Raw genomic sequence first — 12,157 nt, 5'->3', positions numbered from 1 at the left:
CTACATCCCCACTGAAGTTAGTAAGTACTGTGCACTAGTCTTGTAAGATATGTATTTATTTGTAAGTAGAGAAACAGCTTCTGCATTTTAGTATGTATGAAAATAGGCTTAACTCCCTCTTCAAGTAAGATGCTGACTTGCAGCACTTGTGACTTGCTGCTGCCAAAAGCAAGAGGCTTTGCTTTGTGATGTCCTCCCTTGTACGAGTTTTTCCAGATACCTCCATACATTAGTTGTGTATACTAAAACAGCAAAAAAAATACTGTTGTTTTCTGTTCCTGGATGTTTTTTTCTTGCGTTTTAGTAAATAAAATCTACTGTAAAGAGGACTGATGGGTGCTGGAGTTGGCATAAGGTAGGAGCCACTTGGGATGGAAGTAAGGGCTGGCACTCCACCCTTCACATGGTGGTTTATTCACTTCCCTGTGTTTTGTGTACCCAAAATGTATCCAGGCCTACTCATTGTTTCTTAAAATTATGTTTTTTCTGAAACTTATGCAGTTACATCACCCTTCTTCCTCTTTCCCCTATATTGGTTTATCCTCCTTTGTTATGGAGCACATGGTTTATTCATGTTTGCATATGAAAATGTTAGCATGTTATTTTCTGTGGAAGAATGTATAAAGCTGTTACAAGCATATGGCATGTTTATGTACGTTTAGGTGATACATAAAACATACCACTAGGGGAAATGAATGCACATGAGTTCTTGAGGCTCAGCTGAAATACTCTTTTGTGTAGCTCTAGGTTGTTCTTAAGGCATTACAGTATTAAAAACATATCCAGATTTTAGTGATCAAGTGTAACTCAGGTGTCCTTGCTTGAAGATTCCACTTGAGCTTATCAGCAATCCAAAACTGAACAACTTCATCTCTGCTGAGATGAAAACATACAAGTTGTGCTCTGAGCAAGCGTGCAGTACTTCTTATTTATTGCACAAGAAGGAATGGAGAATGGTTTTGAATGATTAGTTTGTTGCTGGCTTACTTCCGTGGCTGATGAACTAATTTGATAACGCCTAGACGCTCTTATTTTTATGCTGGAAAATCCCTATTATGGTACAGTCCGGTATTATGGTGTAGATAGAAAATAGTTATCTTTGGTCTGGGTGAACTCTCAAAATTGGGGTTGGGAGGGGATGGAGAACTTGGTCATATAAGAACAAAGGCTTTTTACGCATCTTTTTCCTTTCAGCATCTCAAGAGGAAAGATCCGTTTTGTGTAGAAATAAGCGATTTCCAGAGGACAGCCCCAATGACAGAACTGTCTGCGCATTTACCCCAGTTTCAGCATGGGCAGCTGACAGAAAACTTCCCTGATAACCACCTCAGCAACACTGTATGTAACAAACAGTTTTATTACCTCATAGCATTTAAATCAGGATGAATAATGAGTGTGGATGAAAGGACAGTTCAGAACCCTAGAAATTTATTTGTTGGGAGTGGTTTTCTCTATCTGGACTGTTGTGGTGATAAGCAGTGTCAAAAGAAATACTCTGTAAAATATCTGATGTTCTGAACTCATTTTTATATACAGATAAGACCTCTCCCAGTTTAAAGTGGTGTTGGATTGGCCAAGCCCTCAAGAAATATAAAAAAAATGGGGTGGGATGCTCCCACGTCAAACACTGACCTTTAGTGAGCTCTCTTGATCTAGCGTGGCTGCTGTCTGCTTGATTCACAGCTTTCTCAGTCACAGAGTTAATTTTAGTCTAGGTAGAGCTTGAAGCCTCGGTTTTGTTGTTGCTGTTGCAACAGGGGTTGCAATAGGGCTACTCCTATGCAGGAAGAGCAGCGCTGTCTTACTTGTGAATGATTGTCAAGGTGCTCTCAGAGTTCTTGAGGTTTTGGGGGGAGGAGGAACTCAAGCTATAAAGTTTTATATGATTGCTTTGAAAGACCGAAGCACGTAATTGTTGCTAAAACTGTACTTGTTGTACTGCATGTGTTTTGGTAAAACTAAGTTTAGATGATCTACTTGGGTGTGGTGCTCAGACTCCTGGATTTGTCATGCTCGGTTCTTTGTTCCTGCTACAGCTCTGGAATATCTGGTTTCCTTGTGACACAGAAATGCTCTTGTGAGGCTGGGCCACTTGTAGCCGTGTTTATGGCAGTGATTCAAGAGAATATTGTGACCCCTGCTCGAACTCTTCTATATGATCCAACATTTTAAGTAGAATTTAAAAAAATCTTTGTCTTTATCTCAGATCAGCATCCGGCTATATCAGTAAAAATATAAAGCATTTGAAAATTTATTTTTAAATTAGGAAGTCAGTCTGACTTAAGACATTACTGGATATAGAAACTCTTAATAAAAATAGAACAGTGGAAAGTTTCCACTTTCCTACTGCATCCTTTGTGCTTTTACTTCAGAGAGAATGAAAAAGGTTTCTTTTCATCTTGGACAGGTGAGAGATTAACTTCTATTGAACACTTCTGCCAGATTAAAAAGGCAGAGCTCAATGATAAGGTGTGGGCTCACCGTCCTTACAGATAACTTGGCGATGCTCCTTCCCAGCAATTGGGGATGGATGGTTCTATTTACTTCTCACTGACAGACTGTACTGATGAATAACTACTACTTGTGCTTTTTCTTTCCATGTTTAAGTGTAACTCCTGGTGTAGTTTCAATACTTGGTTGTAATAATTTTTCTCCCCTACGCACATCCTCTTTGTTTTTGTATGTACGTACATACTGCTTAAGTATATCTAGCTTCTGTGGCTAACAGTCAGCATGTGAAATCACTAAGTACTCTAATTTGCCATCTCTTCTTCCAGTAACACACCAAGAGTTCAGCCCAGTCTTCGATATCTCTCACTGTATAATGACCTCTAAACATAAATGATGTATGTGAGAATTAATGAAGTCTGTGCCCACTGTCAGGCAAGGGGGTCTGCTCCTGATATATAAATCTGCATTTAATAAATAAAACATATTTAATAAAACTTTTTATCAAATATGCTAGTGCTTTATCTCTTGGTTCAGGGGCATTGCTCTGGGTTTGCTATTAACTATTGTCCTGATAGGGACAAAAACCCTATCATTTGCTTTTGATATTGTTTATTCACCTGAAAGCGTGTAGTTCGTAACTCACGTTTGCTTACGGTGTTACAACAGGTGTTACTGACTTTTTAGCTTCAGAATTTTCACTTTTAACTATGTCTGAGGAAAGTGAAGAGTCTGTTCCTTTGCTTCCACTTCAGCAAGAGTCCATGTCCTCTGCTCTGTTTAATACTGATCAGGTAGGATATGAGTGCACTTTGTTCTTTTAACAAAAGTGGGGAACGCGCATGTCACATTTTGCTACACTTCAGTAGCCCGAAAGGACACCTTTTTTCTAGTTTTAACGCAAATCAGAGAATGACTCTTACAACTCTTTTGATGCTGATCTGGTTTTCATGCACTGTGTTTTAATATGTAAAGGCATTTTGTTGTTGTGTCTTTAACTAGTGGAGGGAACAAAATGTCATATATTGATCTAATTTTTTCTCTTTATGTTTGATTTTGCAGTTTTGTAGTTGTGTGCTAGTTAATCAGGCTTTTCCTCTGGCTGTTTTTGTGTTTGCTTTGCGATGCTGTAGATTTTTATTTTACTTTTTATATTTCTGTGCCTAAGATAGGGGTAGGTGCTCCCTTATACAGGATCTGCTTTTAGGGTAGAGAAAAAGCAACGTATTCTGCAAGCGTGCAGAAACTTAAATACTAGGTCTGCTTTACTTGTCAAGTGTTCCAATGCTCTGATCATCTCCAATGTAGTGTTATTTATGATCATCTTAGGCGGTTTATTTAGACAGGTAACCTTATTGTTGTCCTGTTGTAGACTGAGAGAAATAGAGAGTATTTTCACTATCAGAGTGAAAAATGTTACGTTTGAGCCATAATCTGTATAGAAAGAGGTTCAGTTGCAGCCAGCATTTCAGAACAATTAAACGTAATCTCTTTATTTGCATTCTCCCATATTCCTATTTCTAGGTGACTTTCAGTAATTGTATGTGAGGACTTTATGCAAAATGCCAAGTGATTTATAGTGAATCTTTCATTTAGTAAGAAGTTATATTGAACCCAAAATCTTTTTCAGAACGTACTTTAAGTTAATGATACTAAATTCAAATATAAAAGTAAAACCTTAATTCTAAAAATCTTGTTGCCTGCGAGTTTTAATTGCTTAATTAAGACAATTTTGGATTTATTTTTTTTTTTGCCTTATATTTAGTTTCCTTTTTGGAAAATAAAGCAAATTTTCTTAGAGGGCAGTTCTCGAAACCCTGCTGAACTCTATCCTGAGGATACCACAAAAAAGAGTAAACAGGCAAAGCATGTGTTACTTTGTAATGTTTTGTAAAAGCAAACTTTTCATGAGTTGTGGAAGTTGTAAAGCTTCAGCCAAGATTTTAGCAGTGTCAGTGTTTGCCGTTCAAAGTCCAGGAACTTATACTTCTTGATCACTTAAGTGCTTTTGAAAACCCCACAATGAGTTCTTGAGTGTGTACTTAACATCTTATCTTTTCTGAGGGTGGGGCTCGGAAAATTCTCTGTAAAGAATTTCCAAATTACTATTGATTTATCAAAAAACTGTAGTGAATTGATGAGATGCAAGTCAGCAGCTATGTTTGGAAATGCTGTTAAGAACGGGTAATGAGACTTTAACATTGCATATTTAAGGAAAAAATTACCTGCATAAGAGTACTTAAGCAGAAATACCTTAGGTTATTTTCAATGCTCTATCTTACATCTGGAGCAATTTTGAGTGATATTTTAAAGGTATTGCAAAAGGTATCTTCCATCAGTTTGTTGTCCATTTTAATCTAAAGCTGCTTTAGTGCACCCAAACTGAACCGTTGGTAAATGAAGCAATTATGAAGAAATGAGATGCATTTTGTAAGAAATCAAAAATCATTGTATTACATCTCTTTTATGTTAAACCTCTTGAATTGAGGGAGTGGGAACAATACAGCAGTGACTTTGGACATGGTAATACCATTAAAAAAAAAAAAAGAGTAGACATAGAAAGTGTTGCACTTAAGGGCTTGACCTGTAAACATGAAATGGTTTCATTTCTTTGTAGTCCAGAACAGGTGAAACGTAGCTCACTCTCCTGTTTTGTTCTCTGTATATGCATGTAACACACAGAAGGCTGAACGGCTGCCGCTGAGGGGACTTCTTGGAGAGGGGGCAAAAGGTCTGTGACAGCAGGAGGAGTGCAGACCTGATCATTTACTTGTAGGCGGTGTTCCCAGTTTGTGTTTTTGCCTGTGGTTAATCTTAATTCCATTGAAAGTTTACCTCTGTCCTTGTATTTGAATTATACCCTTGATGTTTCCTGTGAGGGTATCAGGAAGGCTAGGAGGCTCTTTCCTATTTGTGAACAAGGGTGGTGGAATTTCTTCAATGTCAGTGGCAGAACGTGGCAGTAGTATCCGTGGGAAAGGAGAGAAAGATTCTTCACGCTTAGCTCACCATGCTAAAACTTTGGGATCAAATCTCAGTATAAAGGCTGAGAGTTACCCGAGTTGGATCACCATTTCTGTGTCATTCTTCTCACTAAAAATGTGGGAACACAATACCTCATGGAACTTAATATATATGTTCTACTTAGTGTGCTGCAGTGGGAATAACATAATAGGGGAAGTAGAAATTTTCTTGAGACTTTCATGGAGTTAGGTTCATAAATGTCTGTTTGGCATTATTTCTAGGAACAGATATAGTTAATTCTTGCCAAGCCATGAATAATCTACTGTCATGCACCCTTGTATCAACCGTAGTTTGGACCAAGGGAAAAAGCTGTCTGTCTTTATCCATCTTTGTAAATTCTGTTTAAAGGAAAGGTGACGTAGGCTGTTAGATGCAATCAGGCCTACTTTCCAGCTGCTGCTGTTTTTAATATAAATGTTTCTAACATAAGCCTGTGCTACCATTCTTTTGATAATTATGTGATGCAATTAATCGCTACTGTTAAGTCCTTGCTGTGGCAAGTGTTCTTGACAGTAACTGTTACCTTACAAGTTTTCCCCCTAAAGATTATCTTTAGCTTAGTGTACAAGATGTTGATTGTGGATAGCTGCTGAGGAAACTTTTTTTTTAATGTGTTGCAGAATGACAACAGTGAAAGACGTCGTCATGACAATAACGAACGCAGAAGAAATGACAATCCTGAGTCTGAGACCAATGGGCAGCCACAAAACAACATTCAGCAAGTGGTGGAACAAGATGAAGAAGAAGATGAGGAGCTGACACTGAAATATGGGGCCAAACACGTGATTATGTTGTTTGTACCTGTCACACTTTGCATGGTGGTCGTTGTTGCAACCATCAAGTCTGTCAGCTTTTATACACGCAAGGATGGACAGCTGTATGTATCAAAGTTTTTTTTTCCCTTATCTTTTAAATGGACTCACTTAGATAATTTTACTTTATCTCCATTTCTTCAGGAGTCTAATTCAAGCAGTGAACATTCCTCTTGCTTCCCTTTTTGCCTCCACCAGCTGGAAGATAGTTTTGTTTTATTCCTACCAGAAACCAGACTGCTATATTCCTGGTACTATTGATACTGGTTGTCTGTCTGGTGACCAGTCGGGATAATATCTTGGTTGTTACTGCTTGATTCAAATCCTAGCCCTCATTTTAATACTTTGTTGTGCCCTTTGGTATTTTATAAAATAAACTCAAGCCTGAGCCAAAGCTGTTTCAGTTGTACTCTGATAACATACAAGTATTTTGGAAAAGGGAAAAAAACCTACTCATTTAAATGAAGTAACATATATGCCAAGTTCTGGTTTGCGTGTGCTGTTTGATAAAGAAATTCAAATGCAAGAGGAAGACAGCTTTATCGGGTTCACTTTTGTTGCAGTTACAGAAACTTTCCTGGCAGATTTCTGACATAGAATTTTTTTGTTTGTTTGGCAAAATATTAATGTTGCCAAAAAATAGCAATTTCAGTGAAAGCTGATTTGAGAGGAAGGAGACAAAGGAAGAACACTGAGCCTATCCGAACCTGCAGCAAATCAGTCTAAATGTTCCACTGTGAAAACGTTTAGACAAAATTATTCAAAGTGTGTTTGGCTTTGAAATATTTGTATAACATACACAAGTCGTAAAATGTTTCAATAAAATGCAAAGTTCTCTTTCACAGTCAAAGTTGTTGATCAAAGAATTACTTTTCTTGAGATTTTATTTATGGTGTTTTCTCCCTCCCCTCCGCAGATTGTTGTATTTCTTTAAGAAAAAGAGACTTGAGCCCATACATTGTTTCGTTGAAATTACTGGGAAACCTTTCCTAGTAAATCCACTAGATGGTGTGCTTATAAAGGTCTAGCTGCAGTAATAGGTTAATGATTGGAAGCAAGTGAGTAATCGTATCAAATGACATGGAGTTCTGTTTTTTGTTTGTTTAACAGAAGACAGTAGCAATCTAAGAATGTAGGAAAGGCATGTCTTCTAAGGAATTTTTTTTTCAATGAAAGTTTGCCTAATATGATACTATGCCGCCTTTTAAATTTTGCCTAAGTAGAAAATAGCTGTTGCTTTTACAGCTCTGAATTGAAAGATTACTGCAATTTCATTTGATGTTGGCCTCGCATATCAGAAACAACTGTGCATTCAGTGGCATTTCAGTTGACTCTTTGTTGTTGTAGCATCTACACTCCTTTCACAGAAGAGACGGAAACAGTAGGGCAGAGAGCCCTGAATTCAATTCTCAACGCAGCTATCATGATCAGTGTTATCATTGTCATGACCATACTCCTGGTTGTGCTTTACAAATACAGGTGCTACAAGGTGAGTATAAATATAATTGACTTGAGTGATTGTGCTGGTTTTATTTATTAATACAGATTATCAAGAATGGAACAAAATGAAGGGCTATCAAGGATGAGTGAGCAAAAGTAGCAGAATTGGTGATTCAATTCACTGTTCCAATTTTGTGGCTTCTGTTCCTTTGACACAACAGGGAGGCAGAGGCCCAGTGCTAACACTGATGGCTGTTTTGTCATTTTGAATTAGGGTGGCATTGCTTCCTATTCTTCTGAAATGTACCATGTACTGAAATCTTCCTGTGGTCAGGAACTACAAAGTACTGATCTGGTCCTGCAATTTGAAATCTGTTCAGGACTTCAGGGGCTCTTCAAGGGCTTCCCTCTCTCCACCCTGCCCCAGTATTGAGGTCTCCCAACAGTGACGTTTGCGTGACTGTACATGCCAGGCTATACCCTTATAGCAAACACAGAGACTCTAAGGCTCTTTTGGGAAAGACTTCAATCATGTAATGATTTAATCTAGGCAAGTCCAAGCTTAGCATAAATAATTGCAATGTCACCTGTTTGAAAGAGTTGTTCAGGAAAATTCCTGGTTGTCTTTTGGTCTTAATGACCCATTTGACAAGGCTTAGCCTAATAGAACTTCCCAGTGTGCAGCCAGAGCGTTGAGCCTGTTCACAGCTGCAAAGCAGGCAGTGGGATCCATACACTGACACAAAGCTTTGTTCTACTTTATTTTGTTTTCAAGAGGAAAAAATGGGGTTGGTCTTCATGGCTGTGGGTGAAACCCCTTTACAAAGTATCTGTGGAGCAACTGGCGAAATGATTTTGCCTGAATCTATATACAGCTTGGAACAGTGTTTTTTTAAAGTGTGGACCTTCTCTTTTATCACAGTGTGGTGTTAAATCTGAACTGACGAAGTTTTCTTTTTCAGCTGTCAATTCTGTTCATTCTGCTGAAGTCAAATAACTGATGTACTTCACCTAGGTTCCTTGGTAGCTAGTGGGTTCTCCTCTGGTGCTGAAGGCATCAACTCGTTTTCACTAAGCTCTTCATGTTTCTTGGCTTCCTTCTTGACCTTACAAAGCACTGCACTTTCTCCTTACAAAAATAATTGTCATACTAAAAACTTAGAATGATCAGACAACAGAAATTTCCTGTACTTATATTCTATGCTAATTAAAAGAAATAATTAACTTATTTTTAGAATTGCTATCAGAGTATTTCTACATGCTGCTATACCAGAGGGCTGTAAAATGTAGCTACCTGTCCATTGAACTCTATTTTGTATGCAGTTCTATACGTAGAATGTAGTCCAGATTATGGGGAATGGAATTTATAATGAAAGAATGTTAGGCCTCCAGCTTGTAGTGATAGTTTGCTTATCTTCACAAGATTTTTATCTGAAAACTCCTTTGAAGAAAGGAAATCCTCTTTTAGCTTTACAGCTGTTAGTTTCCCACTTTTCTCCTGTATGTGGTAAGTTAAGCATGGTCCCGATTCTAGCTTCTAAATCTAACCAGAAACAGCATCTTTGAAGATGATTCTATTTGACTCACTTTTCTTTTTAATGTATTTTATTATTCTCTGCATTCTTCATTGTTTTAGTGTACCTAACCAAAATCTGGCTGCTGTGACTTATTTTAATTCTCTGCATTCTACAATCCTTAGTTTTTATTCAAGTTGTCGCAGGCAAAGCCAACTCTGTACCGGCAATGAAATAGCATTGAAGCTGTTGTCAAATGAAGAATGCAAATTCTTTAATTAGAAGGCTCCAAACCTGTTAAGGTATCCTGCTAGGAAAATGCTGACCAAAACTTATAAAAACTACTTTGGAAAAATCACTTGTATGAAAAGAGGCTGATGATCTGGAAAACGCTATAGCAAATGAGATACATACTGAGAATAAAACAAACATCTGTGTGTAAAATGCCAACTTGTGTTAGCTCTTGAAACTACCTCCTTTAGTACTGTTGACAGCAGTTACGCAAAGTGTGTGTAAACATTTGCTAGACTATGGCCTTGGTTTTCGACATTGTTAGCATTTTACTCTTTACTAGAATAAAACATTAGTATTCACATTATTTTCTAAAGTGATAAGTTTAAGAGCTTATACTACAAATAGAAGTCATGTTGTTATTAAAAGAAATGACACATCTTTCTTTGCCATTTTCTCAAAATGGTTTCAACTACTTTTAGAGAGAAATAAAATTACTCCTGTTACATCACTACTTATATAGATGGCTTTACAAGCTGGTTGAAAGTTGGATTCTCTTCCAGGTACCTATCAGTCTTCAGCTTTGGTATGGTTCCTCCCTGCCCCCGCCACTTGCTGTGAGTGGTGGCAGTTTGATGCACTGAGACAGATGCTTTGGCAGTTTTCCTACAGCACCTTTACAGGCACCGTGCTTATTACATGTGGGAAATTCTTAAGTCTTTTCGAGAGAACACCAGCAAATATGGAAAGTCAATCTGTTAGATTAGCAAGTTAAATGACAGGTTTTATTAGGTTGAAGGTGAAATTTGAACCTGTGTTGAAAGGCAGTGTGAAGGAGGAGAATGAATGTTTCAAAAATTGCTGAGAATTTTAAAAATGCTTATGAAAAATTTAGTATTAGACTAAAGGTACTAAATTACTAACTGTAATAGCTAGATTCTTAATTTGCTAGGAAGTCCTCACCTCACGTAAACATGATTTCTTTAGTCTGTGTGCATATGGGCTTTACCTTAAAATTAACTTTTGCAAAATATTTTAAAAACTATAACATAAGGTGCATTCTACTACGCATCTTTCAGAAGAAGAGAAATATGTAACACAATTTTTAAACAGTTCCTGAATACTTTCATCTGGTATACCTATATAGCTAATTTAACCAGTTAATTTTCCACTAAGCATGTCTATTCGAAGCACTATTTCTTATGCAGCTTGAATTTCTAGATGATTGCTTCTGACTGGTTATCTACTTGGAATGTTTGGTCTGATTTTATATGTAAGATTCTGTGCTGGGAATTTGACAAAAATATGTTTCATTCTCAGTTCAGAGATTACCAAAGTTACAGGGCTCTTCAATCTTTATTTTTCAATTTTGCACAGTAATATACAAGAGTGGTATGCACTTTCGCCAGTGCAAAGTCTGAGCGCCTGGCATTTCCAAGTTTAAATATATGTGTGTCCCCGTTGAGTACAACCCTGGACTGTTTTTTTGTGAAATTGTTGTGCTCTCATATCAAAATTACGGATTATGCCTATTATTCGTTGATAGAGATTATAGAAATCCTTATATAGTCATTCATCGATGACATGCTAATTCTGAATTCCAACAGATAAGCACTGAAGGTTTTTCTGTGTTTCTGTTGTTTTCTATTGAAATTTCTATTGAAATTCATAAGTGTAAATTGAAATACAACACGTATAGACTAAATATTAATTTAGCAACAACCAGAGAGACATATCTGAATATCACTTTCTTGCTTTAATCAAAAGGGAAAATAAATTTAAAAGCATTTTAAAGTAGATATTAACTTTAAAATAACAGATCTAAAAAAAAAAAAAAAAATCTGTATCGATATCTTTTTTTCCCCCAGGTGATCCATGGCTGGCTTATCATTTCGTCTCTTTTGCTGCTTTTCTTTTTCTCATTCATCTACCTGGGGTAAGTGAACTAAAGCATTAATTTTTCATGTATCACTTTCGTATGTATTTGTTTTAGAACTAGCCCTTGAATCTTAAGAAGAATGATAGTAAGCTATTGCAATAAAATGTTTAGGTTTATATAGGTTCATAGAGTACACATAGAGCTATTTCTGGGTTTATAGTGCCTCTGATATTGTACAGAAGCTGTCCATCGCACAGATCACCAGAATAAGCTGTCTTCCAAAGGGTAGCTTGTTCTGCTGGCATATATTCTGATAACTTAATTTTTCATAGCCGTATGACTCAAGGGGAGTTGTTTACATCAGGGCTTTGGTGGTGGGCTGTATATGCAAATGCTGTTTTCATGGGAGTGGCCAGAACGGTATAGCTGAAAAGGATCTACTCTCTCACCAAAATATATTCAGTGATTTTCTTACCAAATTTGGAAGCATGAATTTTTCCAGACATCAAGAAAAGTTGTTCATAATACTCGGTATTCTCTAAAATGAGCAACCTGATCAGGATTTGTAACTAGAGTTATGCCATGAAATTATTATACTGTGTATATTTTTGTACCGCTTGAAGACAGATACACTTCTCTTTGAAGAAACTTATTTAATTTGGTCTCTAGGAGAATAAAATGGTATTCCTTCAAACGCTAATTTTTGCCAAAAGTGATCTGTGATGCCTTTTTTTGTCAGTATTTTCTCTAACCTTAATAATGACATTTGAAGTACAAGGCAATGTGTGCTGCACAAATGCAGTGGAGGC

General features: G+C 37.0%; 1 protein-coding gene across 6 annotated transcripts in view; it reads left to right on the top strand.

The window, feature by feature from the left end:
* PSEN1 (presenilin 1) overlaps positions 1-12,157 on the top strand; it is a 28,051-nt gene that overhangs the window by 2,144 nt on the left and 13,750 nt on the right. For 3 of the 6 annotated variants that reach the window (XM_074584737.1, XM_074584740.1, XM_074584741.1), the window contains exons 2-5: positions 1,195-1,338; positions 6,093-6,349; positions 7,632-7,773; positions 11,338-11,405. In XM_074584737.1, the coding sequence (XP_074440838.1) occupies positions 1,195-1,338; positions 6,093-6,349; positions 7,632-7,773; positions 11,338-11,405 (611 nt within the window). Of the gene's footprint in view, positions 1-269; positions 356-1,194; positions 1,339-3,117; positions 3,243-6,092; positions 6,350-7,631; positions 7,774-11,337; positions 11,406-12,157 lie in introns of those variants that run through there. The other 3 variants (XM_074584742.1, XM_074584738.1, XM_074584739.1) reach the window with 3 other exon arrangements.

The sequence above is a fragment of the Larus michahellis genome, chromosome 4 (genome assembly GCF_964199755.1).
Source record: "Larus michahellis chromosome 4, bLarMic1.1, whole genome shotgun sequence".
Lineage (NCBI taxonomy): Eukaryota > Metazoa > Chordata > Aves > Charadriiformes > Laridae > Larus > Larus michahellis.
The sequence above is the reverse complement of the archived record's forward strand: the minus strand, read 5'-3'. Positions and strand labels throughout refer to the sequence as shown.